This window comes from Argiope bruennichi, chromosome 3 (genome assembly GCF_947563725.1).
Source record: "Argiope bruennichi chromosome 3, qqArgBrue1.1, whole genome shotgun sequence".
Taxonomy (NCBI): domain Eukaryota; kingdom Metazoa; phylum Arthropoda; class Arachnida; order Araneae; family Araneidae; genus Argiope; species Argiope bruennichi.
Genome location: NC_079153.1, coordinates 132,678,445 through 132,704,871, shown reverse-complemented (window position 1 = coordinate 132,704,871; position 26,427 = coordinate 132,678,445). Strand labels below are relative to the sequence as shown.

General features: G+C 29.2%; 1 protein-coding gene across 3 annotated transcripts in view; it reads right to left on the bottom strand.

Moving 5' to 3' along the window:
• The window catches only part of LOC129963969 (dachshund homolog 2-like), a 261,367-nt gene extending 236,084 nt beyond the window's left edge, over positions 1–25,283 (bottom strand). For all 3 annotated transcript variants that reach the window (XM_056078605.1, XM_056078607.1, XM_056078606.1), the window contains exon 1: positions 24,359–25,283. In XM_056078605.1, coding sequence (XP_055934580.1) covers positions 24,359–25,110 — 752 coding nt within the window. In that variant the 5' untranslated portion in view covers positions 25,111–25,283. The remainder of the gene's footprint in view (positions 1–24,358) is intronic.
• Between the last annotated feature and the right edge of the window lie 1,144 nt (positions 25,284–26,427).

Sequence of the window (26,427 nt, the reverse complement as noted above, 5' to 3'; positions counted from 1 at the left end):
TCAAGTGGGCCATTTCCATGCAAAGAACGCGCCAACTTGGCGTAAATATGGCGAAGTAATCTCCGCTGTGACAGGTACAGCGGCGATTAGATGATACTGCAGTACAACAGGGCAAACTTCAAGCAGGACAAGATTGCATTTAGTAGGGTTTTATTTGCTTATTATTTTTTTTAATAATGCGAAAAAGGAAAACTTATCTTTTCGAAAAAAATAAAAATAGAAAAGAAGTTTACATCTCATCTTTTTCTTCTCAGAAATGGGGGAGGAGAGAGATCATGAAAAGAAGTGAGTTTCGGTGTTTTTTGCGAAAGATTATCGCTGACATTGAGTTGTAGTGCCCATAGGATGTCTAAAAAGTGTGGCACTTAATTGCTTTATTACGAATTCCAGGCGTGAGGTCGCTACACAGTGCAGACGATTTATTCGGGGTCGTTTGACAAGAATGCAACCATCAGGACATTCGTTTTGAGAGATTGGTGACATTAATCGAAATTAAATATATATGGCGGGAGTTGAAAGCCTATAACTTACTTAATCTAATATATGGTGTAAGAAGAAAGAAGAATTTCCATCGCCGCTAAGACAGAGAAGTTGGGTGAGAATGTTTTGAGTAATAGCAGTTATCTAAAATATTATTCTCACGAATGAAGATGAGATTGTTTTAAAAACAGACCAACATCCTTCAAGATAAAATCATTAAAATGTATTCTGATCTGTAGAAAAGTGGTTAAAAGAATTTAGGCAAATGAACAATTAGTGTTCCCATCACGTAGCTAGGGACTTTTTCGAATTATTTATATTTTTGATGGCAGGTTTTGTTAAATCAAGAGAATACATTACTCTTAAAAACGGAGGAAACGGTTTTTAAAAAAAGTTTTATGTTTATAAAAATGAATTTGGATATCAAAGACGGTTATGTGACAATATTCGAATTAAAAAAATAATAACTTATATGCGATAGAATATCAAAGATTTTGGTACATCAGCGGGAAAGATCTAAGGTAATGTCTTTTCTTATATGGAATTTTCTGCACAAATAATATCGATTGGTCATAAATTATTAGCTGTTTATCTCGTAAATCAACTTAATTAGAAAAATAAAGGGATTTTTGAGTGATTCAATAATCATTTTCATTTGAATTTCTTTATACGCGTATTCTTTATGTATATAATACCATATAATCTTATTGCCATTGTCTTTAAATATAAACATTTTGTAATCAATATAAACACTTAGCAATCATATAATAAAACCATTTTGTTTTAATCTCTTAGCTTAATTATAATTGTGAACACTTAACAGCAAATAAAATCCCTCCGTATACGCCTAAATATTATATTTTTTTCCGTTAAATTTTCTCAATTAAAAATTATCAATACTTCATAATTAATTATTGACAAATCCTAGCCATGGTTTCCAGTTATAAATATCCAGATGTATTTTTTTGCCCGCAATAAACAGACGCAGGCATCCACTTTTCATTTCTGTTCCCAGCTCAGACAGAGATACACCATTAGTCCATCTATGAAGTGACCTCTTAATAAAGAGATGTATTTGTGGTGAGGAAAACAGAGTGTTATTGATCTAAAGGGGATCAGTGACCAAGGAGGGATGAAAATCCCAAAGAACCCCAAACCCTAATTCGTCTTTTATTTCTCCCCACTACGAGTTCAACCAACCCCCCAAGGAATTATGTTTGCTCTGAATAATGGTCTTCTGCATTGTTTCGCTTAAGTAATAGATGAAGAACACACCTTTTCAGCGTACTGTCTTGTGGTTGTATTGTATATTGTATGATGGTTGTATTTTACTGCCGCAATGGAACGAAATAATGTTGTGTTACTTGATTATATTTGAAGATTTAAATCTCAATTTTTTTTGATTAAATTTATTTTATGTGTTTGGAAATTTGGTGATGGTTGCAATGTTGAAAAAAGAAATCAATATATAAAAGAAGAATTAAAAATCTAAATGCGAAATTATTATCTACCAGCTTATTTTAAGAGCAATAATATTTAAAAACTGAGCAAAATTCAAACGTAGGATTGAGATTCTGAAATAGGCTTCAAAATGAAGTTTTGATTTTTCTATTAATAAAAAAAATGAATCTAATCTAAGTGAAGTTGAATATCAAACCGATAACATAGAGGAACTATTTTAGCGTCCCTAAACACTAATAAAAAATCATTATAAAATGAAAAAAAAAAAAAAAAAAAACCAGTCATTCCAAACATAGTTTTATGAAGCAAAAAAATCATATTTAATACTAAATATTTTAAAATTATATTAGTTATTTTTAATCATACTTTGATCAAATTCAAGATAATTTCATGATACCGCACATTGTTTACTCTATAAATCAGATTAAATGTTCATTTATTTTAACTAAATCACTTATTAAATTCTCGAGAAATAAAATAATCCTTACCCAAACCCTTTGAAAGTTTTGTAAATAATTAGGAGACAATCCATCAGATTTTTATGACATCGCGGATGATCTAATTTATTCCAAAAGTACTATTTCCCACCTAAATCAAATTATGCTGATTCAATATATAGTTCAGTCCAATGTGCATTTAGGGGATTCATTTAATGAAGCTTCAGGACTTAGTTATATATGGCTTCAAAAACTTTGAAATGTTGCTTACTCTTGAATTGCAGTAAGGATGTCTAAGTTGAGTATCATTTTAATTAAATCTCTATACATCAAAATTGTGAAAGAAGATTATCCTTCATTTTTAGATAAATTTTTGATTTATTCTTAGATCTTTTAATAAAAAATGTATCTTAATTCTAAGCAACTGATACTTGATATTAAATTTACATTCTGCGGATTTTCTTTGGTACGTAAATAGGTCAAATAATTCTCTTAAAAAAATACAATCGTATTTTTCTCAAGAAAGAATATTCTATCGTTATAATAAAATCAGCTTCATATAAATATTTTAATTTTATGACTTAAAATTGTTCAATAAAAATACAAAATGCGTAAGGTTTAACGCAAATGCAGCAGGGAAAAAAATAATAAATAAAATATATATCCGATATTTTTTTAAGTAATTTCTCTGTAGTATATGCCTAATAACTGATTGAATAACATTGTTTTCGAGAAAAATTCTAATACTTCCTGACAAAGAAGTTTATACACTTGTTTTTACTTATTTAATCCAAAAGACAAAGTAACAAGCGTCAAAGCAAATCAGCTAAGCTAAAAATCCCTTCACGAATTAGAAAGGTATAAGCAGCCAAACAACTGGGATAATAAACCGCTTCTTAAACGGGCTGTCACAAGCGATACAAAGTGTGCAACAAATCAGACAGCAAAAATCCTCTTTTACTTCTACCAGCTACACTCCCATGACCTAATGTTTGCCGCTGATGGAAACTCAAACAGCAGACCATCAGACCGAAATTCAAGAAAAACAAAAGAGGAAGGGAGAAATACAAACATCATGTTTGCATATCAGCTTTAAATGCAGCGCTCCAGAAACAAAACTAAAGCAAAATAAAAATTATAAAAAAAAACTTCCAACCGGTGTCTGTACGAGGATAAAAAAAAAATAATGTATAATATAACCAAACAGAGAAATGGGGGGAAATCATATCAAAGTACTGTACCGAAGCTGTTGATGACAGCTGGTAAAAGAACATTTCGCAAACTCTGACTGCCATTCCCCTCTTGGAACCCCCCCCCCTTCAGATATCATCAAAGAGAGAGTGGTAGTGGGTAAGGGTGGACTCTCTACCCACCCTCCAATTCACATCATGTCACATATCGAGCATCTGCAGATTCTTGATGTGACGTCAGTAGATTCTGTAAGCACATAAGTATTATGCAGATTGCAAAGCCCTGATCAGCAGTCTCCTGTCCATCAGTCTTTTCTCAGGGAACACACGTGTGCTCTGCCAAACCAGTTCTCATAAGAGTTATGATAAATAAAATAGTCTGTCGTTTTACAACCATTGTTAAGTTCATGAATTGCTATTGTTTAGGTGTGCGTGAAGATGTATACTCGAATGGATGGCATGGCACTGAGAGTAACTAAAAACTTCAAAGATGCGATATAAATTAAGACTTGTAAATTGAGATTGTTCTCCTCAACTAAGTATAAAAATTTAGGAAAATGCAATTTGAATTGTGAGAAATTTGAAATATGAGATTGAGTGAAATCCTTCCCAAGCTGGAAATTAAAATTGCTTCAGTATTATTATTTTTATAGGATTTGTAGAAGAATTTTATTTTATTTTGTAAACGATTAAACCAATTATAAAATATCTAAATTGGGTTAAATTATTGGACTTGATCAAAAAATTTAAATGTTTTGATTCGTGCAGAAATAACATCAGAAAGATCACTCCTCCATCAACAATAGAATAATCTTTTTTCATATAAATATTTTCAACGATTTCTTTTCTATATTGATGAACAGAAAACTTTGTAAACAAAATAATCCGTAATTTTAATTTAAAATTCATAAAATTTCTAAATTTTTCACACAATATGCTTTCTACCTGTGCATGATGTCTAGAATAAGTTGTTCCTAAAAACAATCACATATGTTTCATAAATTAGGATCATAATAAATATAAATCATTATTGATGTCATAAAAGAATGTGGGAAAACTGGAAGCAAGTCAACAATGACATTAACGATACAAAAGGGTGTTTAATAAGCATTGAATTAACTTTCTATCAATGTCATTTCCACCAGCAACAGCTTTAAAAAAATCTGCGCTGTAATTCTCAGAGTTTTTCGTTTATTTTTCCCATCTCCAAAACTTTGCTTAAGCTGTATTGGACAGGCTGAAAAAAAATTTCAAGTGAGCCGCTGTTACCTTTCTTTCAACAGAATAAAGAGAAAAAAAAAAGTCTTAAGAATGAAAAAATAAAAAAGCAGGTAAAAGAAATCTTCAGCAGTCTCACAAACAGTAATCGTAAACAAACAACGGAACAAACTTCCTGCGAAAGATGGCATATCATACCAACTCTCTCCCACGCTATCAGGGCGGAAGCATTTTAGAGGGGAGGGGGTGCTCTTTTAAGCTCAAACACACAAGAAAGACAGGGGTCAGCTCGGTGGCGGGGGTCAAAAAGTACCTGACCCACACAGGATTCAAAACATTGTGCTGAAAGAACTAACAAAAAAAGTAAAATAAAAAAATCCAGCTAGTCGCGCGTCCACCAAATGTAGATGGCCAATGCTGGAATGATCAAGTGCTAGGCAGGGGATAGGTAAGATTTGGAACGGGGGTGTTTGGGCGATTGTTGTGACGATTGTGGTTTTATAGGAAAAACTTTTGAAGATACAAATCCGCCCCCATACGATTTGCTCTTTTTTCGGCCTCAATGGCGAAAAGTGAAGTACAAATATTAGGTGTATTATGAAAGGCATTATGTATGTGGGGGGGGGGGAATATATAGTGGCTTTCTTTTTTTTCTTTAAGGGGTTTCCTCAGCCCACATCTTGAATCTGGATGGCTTTTCGCTTCAGTTCCAGAATTTCTTTTTCTTTCCCACGAAGGTGCTACCACTAAACAACCTTTTCTGATGAATGAATATCAAACTATTATACTGTTAATACGAAATAATTAATTTAATTTGATTGATTTTTATGGCAAACAAGACAAGTCCATTTTGTTTTTCTGGACACGTTTCATTTAATTGAATTGAATGGACTTTTCAATTCCTTTCTGCATATGAAAACAATAAAACCGAATTGTCACTTTCGAAAGCGTTTGTTTGTTTGGAAGAAAAATTGATAATCAATGAATGCAATTAATTTCCCTTATCAGAAATATGGATGTTTTTTTCTCCCTCCACTTCATTATAAATATTTAGCTGTTGGCTCTTTATTTACTACTGTTGTGTCTCATTCAGTATTTCTTTATAAAGCCTTTTCTTTTCAAACACTAAGTGCTCTAGAAAACTTGATTTTACTCTAGATTTTACGCATATTCAATTTCCATTTCAGAACTAAAAAATGATCGTTAAATGGAATGGAAAAAAATCATATTTGTTGGATATCTGGACTATTGTCTAAGAATATCTTATTATTCTTGAATTGTTTAACGAATGTCATTTGCTGAAAATGGGATCTAATCATTATATTGGTACTCTTTCGCAAATGATATGATCTTTTTTTCTAACCTAACAACGAGCAAAATACTATGTATAGTGTCATTAGTGTTTACAGAAATGGGTCTTTTAAAGTACAATATCAGAAAATCAATATAATTACTTTTATGGAGGACTGTGTGAAAGTGAAAATAATTGTTAACATACCTGAGAAAATTCAAACATGAAAATAATTTTATATGACAATTTTAGATACTGCAGGAAATGGAAATTTAAGAAATAAATGTGCTAAATTTTTACTAAGAATTTTGCTATATACTGTTATATGTGTTGAATCGTAGATATATTCCTTTATGGGCAGCGAATTTGTTATTTGTTAACAGAAAATTCAGAAAACCCGTTCTTCTCTAATCAATCAGGGCTCAGGTTATATAGTTCAGATTAGAACCAGCTGAACAGCATATGGATGATATAATGACGTTTCTCTCGTTTCAAAGTTATAAGGAAGAATTGCATCAAAATAAACAATTTTATTTTAAATATAGAATTTCATTACACGGAATATGGGTTAAGGAGCTAAATTCTTTTCAAATATATCAATTAGTTTTTAAAGCATTTGAATTTCTTTTTGGATTATTTTACTACACTCAAACATATACATATCAACCTGCGGTGAATTGCCGAGTTGGCACTGGTCATTGAATCATTAATTTTTCGCCAATAATTTCCTGTGCCGGGGCCGCGTCAACGGTGATTCAGAAATGCCGCTTCCTCTTAGCACTAAAGTCACAGAAACTCTTCAAAGCGAAGAAATCTGACTTTGGAAATTGATTTCAACTGACAACCATTCGAATAAATGCTTTATATTTCGCTAAACTAGCAATTACGCCTTGTCTGTCTCGAAAACGCAGCTACGGTTTGCTGCCTCATTTCTGCTGTCAGAATGTGACAAAAAGCAATCGCTTACGAACCAACGCCCGGAAGATAAACTCAAGCGTGACAGGACAGCAATCAAACAGCTGCTTAGACAGATGTAACTAGTCCCATTTGGAAATGAAATAAAAAGCTTTTTTCTTCCTTTCGCCAGTCCATTCATTTGAAGCCATAAGAACAATGGTTCACGTTTAGAATCTGATTAAATGGGTTCTTTTGAGGTCAGGTTTGTTTTTGTACAGTGAAGAACTTAACGCAAATCTTTTATTTCACTACTTTGATTGAAGGTTTGGTCGTTAGTTTTTGTATATATTTGAAATTAGTTTTTCTATTACATTATATATGTAACGGCAAATATTATAAATACGTTGACTATGTATAATTACTGGTGATTATTCCTAATTGTCGTTAAACTTGGTAAATGTGATAAAGTATTGAATATTTATCAAATTTATCAACTAATTTATAAAAATCCCCAACTCACCAATGGTAATGTAATACGGATTATTTTGTGGTGTAAGATCTTAGTTCCAAAAAATGAATACTTTCAAATAATACTAAAAATTTCGTTATTAAGAAATAGAAGAATGTCATAATGGCTATTAAATCTTTCAATAATATTTAAACTTAAAAAATTAAATAAAAGTGGATGATTTTGTACTTTACTTTCATTAGATATCTTAAAACCAATATATTATATCTGTTCTAAAATCTAATAGTATAAGTTATATAATATTTGCAAATTGTAATATAATAATATAAGATGAAGAATTTTGATAATGGACTTTTATTACATTCTCCATTACGATTCGGGGATTTTTTAAATAACCGGTGAATTTGATAAATATTCAACCATTTATCACATTTACCAAGTTTCATGACGATTAAGAATGATCATCGGTAATTATACAGTTTATTATGTTTACCGTAATATAAAAAACAAATACGAGCAATGGATTCTTAAATTGCGCAGTTTGTTTAAAGGCAATATTTTAAATAAGGACTATTTACGTAAAAGATTCTCATTCCACGTGAAGTCAGGCGTGAAAATTTTAGTACTCTAAAAATTTTACAGCTATTTTTTTCATCAGATCCGTTGACATAAAACAAATAATTCACACATTATAAGATTATCTTAAAGAAAATCTTATAATGCGTGAACTATTTTTTAATGAACTTTTATTTATTTGAATTAAATTATGAATCTCGATCCCAGATGGAATTGTGGACGATTTGTTCAGATTTCGTTAATACTGATAATATAAAATTATTTTTAAAAAGTATGCATATATCGTATTTAACTAAGTTTCTTATAATAAATTATTTAATAAATATTTCATTTTTGGTGATTTTTCTGTTTGCTTGGACTATTGGAGTCATGAAATATCCTTTTTCTATTAATAGGATCCTAAAATGTTTTGCATTTAAAATCGTATCATCAGTGGAGAAAGACCAAAAATTTATTATAAATAAGTGGTTCCGTTTTACAAATTTCGCAAAGAAGAAAATTTTAAGATGTATGATGAAAGATATATTATTAATATAAAGATGTATGATAATTGATGCATATTGAATGTGGCATAGTTAAATTAACAAAATTATGGAAGTATGCAAAGTGAATAATATAAGTTTGGTTTTCACAATACATAAATTTTAATTAATTAGCATAATCTCAACTTTATAATGTAAGAAGCACCAAATACTACATGAAGGATTAAAATAATATTTCAATAGAAGTATTTGTGCTCAAAATGATTAAAATTGGGAAATACTAATGAATGAAATAGCAATGGGAAAGTTTCTAACATCGTATATATATATATATATATATATATACAACGTAGAGGGAAGAAATATTATTTAGATACTGATATTGTTGAAATATCTACTCCTAGAAAAATCCAAAAAATATTTTTTGTTTAAAGCCATATTTTTAATTTAACGAAATACAATTAATTATACACACCATATATAATACTCCAAAAAGTTCTTATTTAAGGTATGAATAAAAAAAGGATACACAGCCTTTATTTTAAAGCAAAATATATTTTAACTGTCGTAAAGGTTATTTGAGAGGATAGAGAATTCAGAATTAAGACAATTTTGTGCATGCTTTAAATTGTGATGATCAGATTGTAAAAGGCATAATAACTTCCTTAATGAACATTCCTTCTATGCCTTGAAATGGTTCCATTTATAAAAATGTTGGTAACTGAGCAACAGTGATTTCTACTCTTATTTTGCAATAATATAAGACGGGGATTCAGTCAATAATGTAGTGGAACTGATTATGAAATCCAATAAAAGACATCACGCAATATATTATTATATATATTTGTATCTGAAATCGGTACAAATATCCGATATCATTATTAAATTGAAATCAATTTTCGTACTGTGAATATTAAATTGCTTTTTTTCTTTTATACTTAGTAATAATAATACTTGCATAAGAATGAGAAATTGATATTCTAACCTGTTATTATTATTATATTATTTTTTTGTTTATTTAATTGTTCAAACAAAACGAGAAATAAGGTTAATCGCTGAAGAACCCGATCTCTACCTTAGTTTCTCAGTCATCTTCTCGGATTTCACGCTCCATTTCCTTTATTTTTTTGTAAACAAGAAGAAAACAAGGATACTCAATTAAGGGCCATAAGCGAAATAATCATAACGTTGAATGTATGTAGTGATAAATATAATTTTAAATTACATTTTCTAGTCTTTTTTTTATGTTTTAATCTCTCCTTCTTATTCAAATAGAATAATAGATTCTTCAATATTTGTATTAGAAAATAGCTAAGAAAATCATCGGAAATTTAAAACAATTCACTAAAATTCACTGTTTGAAAGAACAGATGATATCACATTTATTATTTGAGAATGTTTATGATAACCATCAAATGTCGATACAAATCAAATACTAAATGAGATTCTACACCGATTTTGAAATAGGAAATTGATTCATTTTATCTACCCATAAGAAAATTACATAAATATTTATATATATATTTTTTTTAATTCGTGTTTACAAAAAAAAAAAAAAAAATCTTCCATCATCGCAACAATTAGCGAGTATTGTTGCTACTGTACTACAAAACACTCTATGAACATATCGAACAGCTATTTTTTCAAATTTTATTTTGAATTATTTCAATTTGATGTGTTTATTTTAACACATAATGAGCTATTGCTGCGGATATAGACAGAGAAATTAAAAGCTATCAAATATAAATCATACGTATATGACATGAAAAACTGTTAATTAAATTCCTTCATAATATAAAATTATTCATTCTTATTAAAAATAAAAATTGAACCATAATTCTTATTTATTTTCTGTATTTCTTTTGCTATTGGTATAATAACCAAAAACAATAAGAAAAGTAAGCATAAGCAGGCATTGTAGTCTACAAATTTATAAATATGATTTTGTTATTCCAACTTTTTAGTATCCAAATAATGAGTCGGTTTGAGTAAAGAATAATTTTATACAATTGATTAACGATATACCAAATTTTCAAAACAAAAATGGAAAGAAGTATGTTGATATTTGGTATTGAATAAGGATTTATTAATTGCAAATGTGTTTTTCTCTGAGAATAATTTCCGTTTCCTGTGTATTCCATTACGATTCGTAGAATATAATTCGTTTTGCATCTGAATACCACGCTCTTAACGCCTGGTTGATCTGTGACAGGCCCCACTGAGATCGCAGGGTGAGTTCTGAACGGCGGCGCAATTTGGAATAGCTACTCAATGAGCAATGATGACAGGGCAAAATTTTTGTGTCTGAATTGTTCCTCCATTTATGTTCGCCTCAGCACTGATTGCTGGCACAATTCACATCCTTGTTCGCTACAATGAATCTGCAATTGTCAACTCTTTGTTTTATTCCACTGCATTTAGTTCGCCAGTTGTAATTGTTAATTGCCGCGCGCAGATGCTTCTTGTGGAGCATTAAAGTGTAAAAAAATAAAGGGGTACCGACTGCTTTCTTTGCGAACAATTTTGTTTTCACCTTCGATTCTGCTGCTCAGGTGCAATTAGACTGTGCAAGTAAACAGAAGAAACTTACTGAAACTTACTGGGTAATGACAGAAGTTTAAAGAAATTACTCTTAATGGGGAAAAGTTAAAGACAATTTTATCAAGTTCAGTGTCAGAAGCTTGGTTTCACGTGGAGATAATTGGGGCATTTGCACCTAATTGGAAAGGAAAAATCATTTCAAAATGATTTGAGGTAAAAATTGCAGGAAAAAGTGAAAAGCACATTGTAACATTGTATTTGAAATTAACAGCTAAGGTTATATCTTTGTAGCATGAGGAATCTTCAAAATAATTTCTGTAATAATAGCAAAAATTGATTTTTATCTTCAAAAAATTATATGTAGATATTCTTTATAATTGAAAACAAAAATGGAAATGCTTTCGTTAATAACTTAGTTTTTAGAAGTAATCAAAGAAGTAAGTGCACTTAATGTATAAATTAGTTTATATTTAAAAAAATACTTGATACATATTTGATACATCAAGTTATACCGAGAAAATTGAGTTTTATTACCAAATTATCAGTTTCTCTTTGCAAAAGTTAAAAAAAAAAAAAAAGCTGCAAAAATTTCCACAAAAAGATTTAATAATATTGTGAGCTTTATATCGTAAAAAAAATTCATTTTTATTCAGATTTTTACATTTATGATATTGAAAGTGTCTCACTTCAAATTTTTTGATAATCAGATGAAGATATCAGGTGAAGACTAGTTACCGAAAACCTGTGTGAAAAATATAATTAAAAAAATATCATAAATAATTTACACAATTGACTCTAAATTACTTCAATAAGCAAAATAAAATTATTTTTTAAAAATAAAAAAAAGAAAACCTGAGCTTCAAATTTGCAAATTTTCTAATACAAACCAAACGAAGCATTTGCAGTTAAAATGAACAAAAACATACCCTTTCCCCACTCTAACTTCCTATTCAAATAAAGGGTTGCTCCCCTACAATATCCAGTAAGTGAATAATCATAACCCAGAAAACCATCCAGGTCCCCAAAGCAGGGAGAGCCCACAACCCCTCGGCCTGTGTGCGGGATTTAGCGGCGGGGTGGAACAGATGAAATAAATAAATAAATAAGAAAATGAACAAATCTACTGCACCCTTGCCAAGGATCAGGACAGTGACACGACAAGTCCAGTTTCTCGTGACTCAAGCGAATCAATCGACCGTACAAAAGATTGGGTTCCCCGCATACCCCTAGCTTTCTCTACTGCATTCGAATCTTATTCAATCTTTTTTTTTTTTTTCTTTATCCTCCTCCCTCCCCACTTCTCCCACTTTCTCTGTCATCCCTTCAATGCACTATCCTTTTAACCCTTGTTGTCGAAGTGTGAAAAGATATAGCTGACATTGTTGGACAGTTCTACCTTCCTTTTGTTCTGGAGTAAGGTTTATATACTGTTTCTTCGGCCAGTTATGTAACTTAACACTTACCACACGTTGGCTTTGTGTTGATGCAAGTACATGTTAAACAGGGACACATAATTTTGTTGTTGTAGTTGATGCTGGTAAAATAATATACCAATGGACACTATAATAAAAAAAATAAGTATGCCGTCGAAAGCGAATGTTATATTTAGTGCTGAACAGCAAAATCACATTTCATCGAATTAGCAATAAATGCCTACAAAAAATGGTGGTAAAATCTTGACAAATCATTTTATATAATTAAATTAAATCAATGCAATATGAAAAAAAAATATTTCCTTTTATTTAGATTAAAATTACAAAATGAATTCATGAAGACGATGGATATTAGCATTACTTTACTTGGATACTATGTAGCAATATTTAAAAACAATTATACCTTTTTCAAAAAAAAAAAAAAAAAAAAAAAAAAGATACGATTTTCACTAAATGTTTAGAAAATAATATTTTAGTCAAAACTTTTCTATTTTTAATTAATTTCTCATAATTATCTTAAGAGCATACTTGTATGAATGGCGAGTATTTTATTTTAGTAGAGATACTTGGGGAATTCAATAGAAGATTTAGATCTTAATGTTCACATTTGTTTTATTTTCATACGCATAGAGATAAGTTGTATACTAAAATGATGATTCATTAATAAGAGCATTTAATATGTTTTTCATGTATTACTGAAATTAGTTCATTCTTCTTGAGTGACAGTGTATATGTATTTCTATTCACTCTAAAAGATTTTGGAAATTAATAGGAAAAAAAAAAACTACTAAATGAAATGCGAAATTCAGATTTAATGCAAAAATGCAATTCAGATTTGATCAAACGACCGCATTTGAATTAAAAACAAATGAAAATGAATTAAAAAAATTTCACTTAAGAATTTTTGTTCACTTAAAATTTTACAGGAAATAAAAATACACTTTTGAGAAATAACTGATATAAATAAAATACATATTATTAAAAAAAATCACGTTTCAAATATCAAAATAAATAGAAGAATGTAGACATAAATATTATTTTTATATATTCTTTATTTTTAAAATTTATAATGCAAAATTTGATTCTTTGAAAAGTATTTTAATGATCAAATACTTAATGCAAATTTCTTTATAGTTTTAACTGAAAGCATTATAATTAGCTACCTTCGAAACCTCTTTAGTTTATATTTGGAAGGATTATAGTGTCTTTTTTGGAACATTTACCTCCCGCTTTATAAATAGCTTGTCAACAATTCATATTAAATATAGCTATCCCACAAACTGAACGCAACTATACAATTGGGAATCAAAATACGGAATTTTCAATAATTTTTTTCTCAAAGGATTGAGAAAAAAAAAAATCTGAAATAATGCACTGCTCTAAAATTAACGAAATGTTACAGAGCCTATAAATAGCTATTGTGCAAATTAAGGTAAAGAATCAAATTTGCACAAAAAATTTCATTCATTTAATACAGTTTTAAATAACGAATTCGTTATTCTTAATATAGTAGCGTTTTGTATAATGATTACTTCATTTTTTATTTTTTCTCCTATATGGAATACAAATGAATCAATATAAAAGTGCTAAAGTGAAATTAGTAATTGGTATACTAGGACTGCATCAGATCTTTAAAATACGTAAAAGAAACAATTAAAATAAAAATAATTACCCGACATTCTATATTCTTTCTTAGAAATTGAATATCTGATACTAATTTTATATAATTTCAATTCCAAGAAGCCAATATTTTTCATATGCAAGATACCGGTTCATTTCTTTCTTTTGCTGTTATTTCCTAAATTATAAATAATACTCAGCTTCAATATTCAGAGACACATGAGGAATTTTAATGGTTAAAAATAATCTGTTTTGAAACTTATAAATTTTCTAGTAACTTTTTTTACATAATTTGTAAGAAATCCAATTAATACATTTTAAATATTAGTGATGAAAGCAGATGTATATTTCGTCATCTCTTAATAACTCGATTCTTCCAATCCCACAATTTCACATTTACATTTGGTTTTCTATAGGTGGTAACGCAACTTCATATTTCATTTTGACTTTCTTTTTTTCTTCCTCTATTTTTCTTTTCAGAAGAAAATAAGGTCTACACTGTGAGAAAGAAAAGTGTCACAGTTACAGTTTGCATTTCTTATCCGAAACATACAAATGTCACCCTTTTTTTTCTGAAAATATACAGGTGCAATTTCCTTTATTATTTTTTCATCATAACTCCCTCTTTCTTTTCCATGCATGCATATAACATTCAGGAAAGAGAGAAAACTTTTCCAAATGACGCACCCTTTGGGTAGCTTAAAGAACAATACTTCTAGACTCCTTTTCTTCAGTTCTTTAAACGATTTAACAGATCAAAGAACGCATTCACTAGTTCACCCCTTTCTCTGAGCAACAAATTCCTCGTCCCTCCACCTCACCATTCTGCAAAATCGGAGAGGATATTCTGAAAAACTGGATTATGAATACCCCAGAAAGGGATGTGAAAGAAAAATATGAGGGGTGTTCCCCGTTACTTTTACCCCCTTTTGCTTTTTATTCATTTTTTTTTTTTAGTTGCCCCGAACACAATGTAAAGGTTAAACTAACGGACTGTGCAGAGGAACGCTAGAAAAAGGGAACTTTTCTTAAATACATTTCTTCAAGGTGGTTGAACTATTTTTTGCTTCCTTTTCGTCCCTTTCTTTCATTTTTCTTAAACTTTTTTTTTTCGAAAACTTATAAAACGATGGTTTTTGTGCGTCTCAAATTGTGTCTCTTTGTTGGGTATGAACTGTTGATTTGTAGACTTTTAAATGTCGAATCCAGATTCTCAAAGCATAAAGATTTGAATGATTTATGTGTTTGGGGTTTGACGTTAAAAAGGTATTGAAATGGGTCTTTAACACAGTTTGCATCAGATTATTAATGAAAACTTTCAGTTTACTAATTATTCACTTAATGAACTCTTTCTTTCTTTCAAGTGCTGTCATTGCGGAATTCGTCAATCACTGTCAGGAAGACAAAGGCCATGAGTTTCGATATAAATTTTAACAAGGCTTATAAAATTCTTAATTTGTTCATAATTGCTATGAAATAAACAAAAAAGAAAAAAAAAGAAAGGGGGGAAAAAAGGAAAGAAAAAAAAAAGAAATTACATCAATCGAAATAGATCAATTTAAAATGGAATAATGTCCTACAAATTTTGTCATACGGTTTACTTGGAAATAAAATCAATTTTAATGTTTTTTTATAAATTTCCTTTTAAAACAGATTTTTTCTTCTAACTTGATAGTTTCTAGTTTTTACGATTTTCTGTTCCTTTTTTTTAAATTAAAAGTCATTTTTTGATGGGAAAAACATCTTAGATGTTAGATGTATTCTAATTACATTTTAACATTGAAATTAGCGATAAATCTCGTGTTATGATATCTGATATAAAGTACTGAAAATGTGAAATATAAGAGGAATTTCTGATTTTCGATATTAAAATAATTAATCCAAATCAATAAGGATTCTTTTATTGTTAAAAAATATTAAGAATAGGTTTTATCATTTATAAAATTGAAATACTCAATCGATCTATTTTAAAACAAAAAAGACAATCATTAAATGCAATTTAGACCAAAATTTAAAAAAACAACTAAATCGCAATTAGTGACAATTAATATTTTTAAGATTACTTATTGTTACTTTCAAGAGATTTGATTCCTATTTATGCGAATTCATGCAATGAAAATTAATTTTTCGAATGTTCTCGGTATCTTCTATCCAATAGAAATTTAAGAATCGAACACTGATTCATTATATTAATTTTTAATCTCACAAAAAACCATTTTTGAATAGAAATATTTTCACAACTGCACAATATAGCAAATATTTCATTCCTAGAATTGAGTCTCAGCTTTCAGACAAAAAATGGGTTGATATTAGAGACTTTGTTTCTAATTAAACTACGAAAAATTCGAAAGACAAAGAAATAGGCAGATTGAGAAATGAATGCATCATTTAAAAATTTTATAATTATGGAGATCAACTTACAAAATGTTTCATGCGTAATGCAAGAATTTAGAAAATGAATAAAAATGTATTCGAATAAATGGTGAAGAACAAATCGTTCCATCCATGAAAAATAATAAGTAATTATTTTAAAGATGGCGATTTGATGTCTTTACTTCTAACGAATGAAATATTATCGCCATTGTTATTACAGCGTTTCTTAAACTGGTGATAGTAATATTTTAATGAAAATATTAATTTTTGCTAGAAAAATTTTAATGATTATTTGATTTGATAAAATAACATTTAAGTGAAGATCAAAAATTAAAAAAAAAAAAAAAACTATGTAGAGCATTGAGGTATCGATCCATCAGATTACCTTTGCAACTTGAGAGTGCGTTATTCATTTTATTTTAAATGTCTTTTTTTTTTCTATTTAAAAATAATTTTATCTTCCGGACAGAGATGTCAACATTGTTTATATTATTTCATATGAAAGATTGTGAAAATATAGCACAGATTTAAACAAATATTAATATGTATTAAGGTGAAGCATCTATTTTTGACCTAAATTAATTATTGGGAAGATATCGGTCTATTGAAGAATAAGTCACCTTTCGCATTTCAAAAGCTATGCAGTCAAGCATCATAAATCGAATACTAACTACTTGAATTCTGTATTTTTTAAAATAATTTCATATTTCCTCTAAGTTATTTAGCTGAGTCGATTATGTGAGGTTTTTTTTTTTCGGCTTGTAAATAGTTCTTTGAATAATTTCTCTTTAATTTCTTTATAATACGGAAATAAAATATCTAAACTATTTTCAAATATGCTATAAATATGAAAACATTAAATAAAGGAATATATATATATATATATATATATATATATATATATATATATATATATATATATATATATATATATATATATATATATATATATATATATATATATATATATATATATATATATATATATATATATATATATATATATATATATATATATATATATATATATATATATAGACTTCCGGTACGAAAATTATATTGTTTTCTTTAACATTGCTCGAATGATTGCATAAAAGTTAATTTCGATAATTTTTTTGTAAATAATTCCTCTGACACATATTTTCTTTGCTTATCATTGAAATTTTTTATTGTATGGTGCAATATTTACAATATTATAATATATTACAGTGTCGTCTAATATAACTCAATATCATTTTCTTATTAGAACTACTGAAAAATCTATATGATATGATTCTGTCCATAAAGCTAATTAGATTTCAACATTTATATTCTTTATTACTGTATTTCCTCTGCAACCTCACCATATTGCCTAAAAAGGAAGCAAGAATGGTGAACTACCACAAAACACAATTTAAAATGGAAAAAAAAATAAATAATAATGATAAGCAGATAAAACTTCTTTTTCTTACGATCACAAGCAAAAGTGTTTTTGGCTTTCATTTTTTTTCCCAAGTTGGTCTTCATAAATGTTGTTTATTACACTAAACAATAAATGTCCCGACTTACCGTTGGGTTGGGTAGATTTATTGGCGCAATTAAATTTCTGCCCCTAGATACTGGGGAAACAAACTGCGCCATATTTAATGTCCCATCTCCTTCCCGACCTCAATGAAGTCCCCTGATTTGATTTCATCTTTCATTTAATTACACTTCCTCACTTTGTTTCCAAGAGAAGTAAATCTAATCGCAAAAAAATTACCTTTTTTCTTCTGAGGTTCGTTCTAACCCTCCCCCTTTAATGCTCGCGGATTGGGGAGGAGGAAGCACTTTATTTATTCTAGGATTCTGAAAGCACGTGAGTTGCTTCTTCTACATGAATTAGATATGAGTTTACAGCAGGAAAGGGTATTTGCAAAGGAAATGAAATCAAAACGATTGGCGCAAGAGTGAGGAGTGAGAGGCATTAGGTTACTGAAAGATATAGAGTTTGAGATATGTTCGAGCAATGGGACGAGCCGTTAAAAAAAAGATTCAACTGACGCTGTTACGTTTGGCTTAAACGAATCAAATAATCAGGTATGAGTTTACGGATATTGTAATCGATTCTTCTAAAGAGTTTTTGTTTCAAGTACACGTTATGGTGAGGAATTATTTAATCACCCTAAATGTATAAGTATTTATAAAACTTATTTGAATACATCAAAAAGACACTGATGATAATAAATAAAAAATGAAACAGAAAAGAGAGAGAAATTCTAAATTATTATAATTCTCTATATATTTTTTCAATAATCATAGTATTAGGTTATTCATGCTTCATGTGGCAGTAAAGTATGAACATAAGCGAACAACTCTAAACTTACTTTAAAATTATGAAGCATCTACTATTGCGCAAGATTCAAATTATATAATCATTTCAAATTCATTCATTAACCTAGACTACACTTAGGCAAGAAAACGTAACTTCAGTGAAAGCTTTTGACTGTAACAAAGTTTAAAAGTAAATTAAATTATGCTTATATTTCACTTATCCTATTAGTTTCTAGAATTATTTCCCATTTATTTCTAAGGTTAACAGAAACATTAAGGTTAAAAGGTTAAAATAAGCATTTAGCTGTTGTTGTTTGTTTGCATTAAATTATAAAGACAGATTTAGTCTTTGTATATATTATTACTATATTATATGTTTTATCTAAAAAAATTAATATAATGACATGAAGGAAAAAAAAAATAGTTTATGTATTTTATTTCGAAGGAACAACTTTTATGAAGACAACAAGAACAACAAAAACCACTTGGCTTAATATTAAATCATAAATTCTCGGGTAAAGCAAAATATAATAATTTAGATAATGTCTCTCTGGAAAATCTTGATAATACTTTTCGCTTCTATTATTTTAACAATTTAGTATACGCATCCATTAGATTTTAAGTGTGTTCCTAAAATGATTACATTTATTTGAGGAAATAATATTCTAAAAGACTAAACAATTCATATTGTAAATCAGCTTTTCGAAAATTGAAGCGGATTTCAAGCATTTTCAGCTATTAATGTAAATGGTTTTATGAAGTAATTTTGGAAGTAAGGTGGTAGATATAACGGCACAAGAGACAAATATAAATATGCTGCACCGAAAAGTTAGGAATAATTTCAGATGTGTAATTTATAATGATCTGCAATAGTTGTAGCATACAAAAAGTACACAGGTGTGCAACCTACGGTATAAAAAAAAATCACTTTCTGAATTGCAAAAAATTACAAAATAATCTAAATCCGTAATAAAAAGTCGGTAGTGTTAGTTTATAATTCAGGTAATTTCGATTTAAATTAAATTAAAATAACATAAAACAGTAAGAAACATTAAGAAAAGCGATTCTGGCGTGAAATAAATTTCGTTAAATAGAAAAGAAGACAGTATTTTACAGCACAGTTATTTAAATATTTTATTTAGAAATATTATCTTTTTAATGTAAACAATTTAATACTATAAAAAGCTTGACGCTAACTACAATATAACTCAAATCATATTTATTTGTATTAGATAAATAAGCCAAATTATAAAGAGAATGGAGGAAATTTTGCTTTATGCTTAAATTAAAACTATTTTTGATATTATATAACGGAAAAGACTTATTTTTATATAAAAAAAAATCCTGCCATAAATAAAAATTTTAAAAATAGTTTTTTTTTCTTTCAGTCATTTTTTTATTAATTCTCTATGTAATCTTCCGAATAATTTTAATCGTAATCAATTCATTCAAGCCGTAATTACATTTCATTTATTTATTTTACAGAGATAGAAATATAAATCCCTGTAAAGTTATTTACTTTACAGGAATTTATAAATTTTTTTATTTTACATGCATTTCCGCGAAATACATGAAAATACATATAGCAAATAAATTAAGAACCCTACATAAATTTCAAAAAAGTGTAATAAATAATAAAATCCATTTTTGTCTGAAAATGTTTGATTATAATGTAATAAATTTACTATTTAAGCGTTATATCTGTTACTTTCTTCGTGAAGCATTTTTGCAAAACTTAAGAATAATAACATTTTCTTTGATTCAAGTTTATATACTCATAAATTCTATATAAATTTAAAACTATATTTAAATGTCGCTTTTAAGAAAAATAGTTAGCATTTAGCTCATTTTTATAAACAAAAAATCCGAGATTCCCATTTAAATAATGATGGAAATTTTATTCATAACATGTTCGGATGTAAAGGTGACAAACTCAACTGATATGGAAATTCAGTTTTTTTATTCGCAAAATGACAAAATATTTTCAAATTACCCTTGTTATTGTTAAGTTGAATTATTCTGAAGTTCTAAGACGAAATATTCTGTTTGTAATGTAAAATATTAGATGAATATTCATATATACCAAAAGAAATAATTATTATTCCGTACAATTTAATAAACTATCCATTTGTGAAGCTAGGAATTATGAGTTATATTATAAAATAAATTCAGCTTTAAAATAAAAGTTTCCATTCTATGGAAAAAATTATTCCTTTATTAAAATTATAAAAATAAATAAATTTAAAGCAGTTTTACTGATAAAAATATGCTTCCTGACCAAATGAAATGCAAGAAACCCTTAAAGATTTTCATCCTTAGAGAAAACTCTTCAATAAAATATTTCAGTGGGGAGAAAAAAGATTGCGAAGCAATATCAATCCGAAGTCAAAAGAAGTTTCCAGAAAAAGTTGGTCGGTAGATAGAAATGCCGGCTTGCCGTCCGCTTTACGATTCAATGCCGCTTGATTCGGTACTCTCCGATAACGAGAAATCTCTGATTGTCTCTCTCAGACTGAATTGGTTTGCAGAAAATCTGAAAACTGGTTTCCTTTCGTATTTTAAGATTAATTGAAAGGTGAATCTCATGGATAGGTTTTATTATGTCCTGTTAATTCCAATTATTAAATAAGTGAAAGGAATAAAACTAGACAGAATCATGATTTTTATGCTCTGTCATTCGCGCTAGATTGTTAATTTTTTATGTACAAACAAACCGTTTGGTTAAAAATATGAGAAACAATATATTGAAATGAATTAGTTTTAAACAGTAGAGTATATTCCAACAGCTGAACTAATTAGAAAATTTAGTTTTCATTTTGATATCTATAATTTTTAATATTGCAGAAAGCGTATTTATTTTCATCTTGAAAAAATTCTTTAACTAAACTTTATCGCTATGAAAACAATACTTTAACAGTAAATTAAAAAGTTTTTTTTTTAATTTCTGGAAAATGAATGTTTATATATATATATATTTAAATCATCTTGGAATGTATCTAAAACAATTTTTTTATTATTTGAAATTGAAATGCTTTTACAAAAACGAATAATTTGTGTAAATTATTCATTTTCGTCAATTCGTTTATTAAATTCAAAATGGCTATCTAATTTCTAATAATAGTTAATAATTTGTTCACATTTGGAATGGTTAGTGTTTTCTAGAATTTCTACATTTCAAATTTTTATCTGAATTACCTATTCATTTTCAATTATTATTATCATTTGAAAATTACTATGAATCATTTGGAAAAAATACATTTAGAGAAAAATGAAGTTTCTTTAAAGGTCTTTCTATGCACAACAGTTCAATAAATTAATTTTAATAAATAATTGAAAAATATACTAATAACTAAAAGTACCAAAAACTACAAAATATATTTATCAACATTTATAACATGACATATAACGATTAACAATATGAAAGAAAGTTAGAATCTTATAAGTATAAACCTACTTAATCGTTTTCAAAAGGTGTATTCATCAGTATTAATTGCAAGACTTTGCTATATATAATTATAAAGTTATGATAGTTGGGTAAAAAAATTAATAATTAAAAAAATCAATTTGACTACCGAAAATAAAATATTAAGTTAAAGAAGAAAAGATTTTAAAAATCAATTTACATAATCAGTCATTAAACGATCGTTTGATCCTATCATAACAAATTTAAATAATCTATGTAGCAACAGGGGGAATAGTGAAATAAAATAAGTAAAACTTTCAATTTTTGCGAATAACCTAGAAATACTAACAACGTTTTTTTCTTTCAAAACCACATATCCAAACAATTTTATTTCGCAATTGATTTTGACATTTTACAATATAGTAATTCAAAAAAAAAAAAATATTTTGAAAAAGCGCATAGGTAACATTTAACTTTCCAAATGAAATAAAAAAAAATAGTAAGTCAAATTTTGAATGATTTCCAGTTGTAGTGAAATTATTTGATAATGCAGATAATTTACTAGCTATCTCGTACTATCATTAATTTCTCTTTCTTAGTTAAAAGAGATTAACCCCAATGGTCAACAACCTTAATTGCAGTGTAATTTGATACCAAGCGATGCAAGTAAAACTCGCTTTTCTCAATATTATAAGCCTTTTTTTTTTTTAATACCTTTGATGATTTTAACGTGAGGTATCACAATAGAGAAATGGGCCCAATTTCAGAAAATAAAACAGTTGCCATTTAATAAGGTTATGTTTCGGTGTCTTAATAGAATGAGAAAATTAGTTTTAATAGCAGCATTTTGAATGATTTATAATTCTAAAATTCATCACATACAAGGCGTTATTATCGAATCAAAATTTATTATTTGGATAACGAAAACGAGCGAATGTGATCAAAATGTCGGTGTAAATTAAGAAAAATGCTTTTTTCTTCCTTAAGATACATATTTAGTTTCAAATTATCAACGTTAAAAAATTACATAACAATTAAATACCAACATTTTTAATAACCAGTCTTGAAAATCTAACTTTTTTATGAAACCAGAGGAATAGATTTTTGTTGTCTATTTAATTCGTTATGAATGAAAATTCTCAGAAATATAAAAATAAACATTTTCATAAAATCGTTTACTAACAACAGCAACTCGGTACAAGATGAGTTATCAGTCAATTTTGGTAATATTATTCAGGATAAGATGAGTTATCAGGCAATGTTGGATAATAGTATTCAGCACAGTAACATTTCTTAGCAATAACGAAAATAAATGTATTCATATTGTTTATTAGGATTTATGAAACTTATAAAAGTTTTAATAGAAATATCGCTTGCATATACAGAAAATTTCAGCATTTACACCCTTTTATACTTGGTTTAAAAATTTTGAAAATAAAAATCAAATTTTTATATAATATCAATCGTTTTTTTAAGTTAAAATTGAAATTTCAGTGCAATATTAATGCGTATATTTCATGTGATAAAAATACAATAGCGACATAGGTTATTTGTGCTCTTTTTTTTAAATTTTTATACAAATAACTCAGTTACAATACGAAAAATGATTTTTCAATACTTAAAATATTTGAAAATGTGTAAACGAAAATTAATTCAAAATACTGTAGGTAATTAATTAATTCTGATAATTGTTGTCAATCACAACTTTTTAAAAAGTTACTGACAAACAGTTAAAACTCCAAAAAAGTCAGATAAACTTTGTTAATAAGTTTTCAATTTGAATATTTGCATTTTTCTTAAAACAAATGCGAAAATAAAAAAAAAAAATGTATTAAAGTTATCAAACTAATATAAAGATTAAATAATTTTCTTTTTTCACGGCATTAATAAATTGTTATGTTTTCAAATTTGTTTAAGAAACATGTTTTTAAATGTTTCTCTTTTTTAAAAATTGACCTGAAGTCTCCATATTTTTAATGCAGAAGGAATTATTTGCTAAATTTATTCTTCGGTCACCAACTTTATCCTCTCATAAGTGACATAAAATAAGAAATATATTTTGTATCTTAGACAATTAAAATATTTTGAAAAACTTAAATTTTACTTTGTATTCAGTCATTTAAAAAAAGTGTTCTTTAGAAAAATAAAGTGCTTAAATAATTTGCTGAAGTTAAAAACCAATATTAGACACTTACCTTGCAGTCGTGCAGTCTTTATAGAGAGTGTCAAAGTCTTTGCAGGACAGGAGTTTGCATCGGTTGACCCCTGGTTGAATGGCACCCAACCCCCTCAGAATCCGCACCTGCTCTACATTGCAGACGATAGGGGTGATGTCCAGTCTCTTCAGTTTAGTGTACACGGTGTGCAGGCCCCCCACTAGGTGCTTCAGGAACAGTTCGAATGCCTGGGGCAGGCACAGGAGGTAGTCGCCGTTGACCAGGAAGGCCGCTACTTTTGCGCCTCTGTAGTCTATGAGCCTGCAATCGTTTGCAGTGGCATCTGTTGTGATGCCAGGAGGAGATATGGGGTGCATGGGACGTTCCAGTCGAGGTGGGGCCCCCAAGTACCCATGGTGGTGGACACCGCCGTTTCTCATGGCCAGCATGCCCATGTGGGCCGGCATGTGCTCAAGTTGAGGTTTGCCGGCCGATAAAGCGGCCATCGCGGCAGTGGACATGGGTGGCGTGTACGGTTTGGACACCATCTGAGGCGGGCTGACCGATGAAGTCCTTTGTTGTTGATAACTAGGGCTGGAGGCTGCAACCAGCCCCTGCATGCTGACCACAGGATTGTTGGTGGACATGGGTGGGCACATGAGGTTCGCCGCGGAGGTTACGCAATCGCCGACCATCACGCTAGAGTCCGGGTTGGGTGAGTTGTGGAGAGACGGGGGCGAGGGCATGTCTGCCGAAGGTGAGGTGCTGCCGTCGCCGCTGCTACCCTCCATTAGCCCGGCAGCAATCGATGGGCGAGAAGCGCTAACTTTTTCGTAGCCCCTTTTTGTTGCTCCTACCACGAGGTAGCAATCGTGCGACCGGTTCGTTCGGGGAGAGAGCGATTATGATCCTGAAGCCACGGCCCTTTCCGCCGATGCTCTTGCGCTCGCGAGAAGTGTTCAGCTCCCGCCCAATACGGTCTCGACGCACTCCAACGTCACGCGCCAATACAAAGCGTAAATGCCGAATTGCCTTCCCTCCCCGGCCCAGCATTCTCTCCTACCCCCCCCCCCCTTCCATTTCCAAATTCTCTCTCTCTCTTTCTCCCTCCCCCCACTAATCCTTACCCGTGTGTTGTGTGTGTGTGTCCGATTTTTTTCGTTTATTTGTTTTTGAGGGTTAATTTTTTGCGCGGTCTCGTATTACAGCAGAGCCGGAACTCTGTGTGTTCGCCAATGATGGGCCGCGGATAGACAAGCTTCGGACTGCCTACTTTTTGGCGAAGAGTTTGTTGTTTTGTTTCTGCGGCTGTGTGTTCGGAGGAAGGATGGGATTGTTTAGGGGGATGATCTGGATGAGGTTTCGGTGTGAACTGGTTCGTTTGGAAGGATACAGGAGTGGGCCGGCGTCTTTTCATGAGGTGGTTTCCTTTTCTTAGAAGGATTAATCAAGAAAGATTTGAGATTAGATGAGTTTTATTATTAATTAGAACATTTGTTTTAAGGGAGGGTGGCAGGAAGAGTAAAAGATAAGATAAAATAAATTGAAGCAAGAGTTTAATTTTTTTAAAAAAGGATATTCTATTACTGTTGTTAGAACAATCCTAATATAGCGACATTTTTTTTGAGCGCATTTCTTTAATGTTCGTGTTTAACTACTTTGTAAGGTTAGAAGAGTATAAGTATTGCTTAATTCTTCAATGTATAAATAATTTATGATGATTTAAAAATACTTCTTCAATAAGCATTTGTTATAAACACTTATACTTCAGTAAGAATTAATTTATGCACATATTTCAAATTAAAACTAAATAAAATATATCAAGAAAAAGGGAAAAAAATTTATAAAAGAGAAGAAAAGAAAAAGAATATAAAAATTAAATTGAAATCTACGATCTCAAATTCCAAGTTATCATGTGAGAACATTATCATTTTTAAGTCATTATTTGCCTTAATTAATTTAAATCATTAACGCAGTTTAAATCGGTTTGAAACAATCATGAGACTTCTATTTCTCTCTCTCTCTCTCTCTCTCTCTCTCTCTCTATATATATATATATATATATATATATATATATATATTATTTTTTTAAACTGTCACTTTTATTT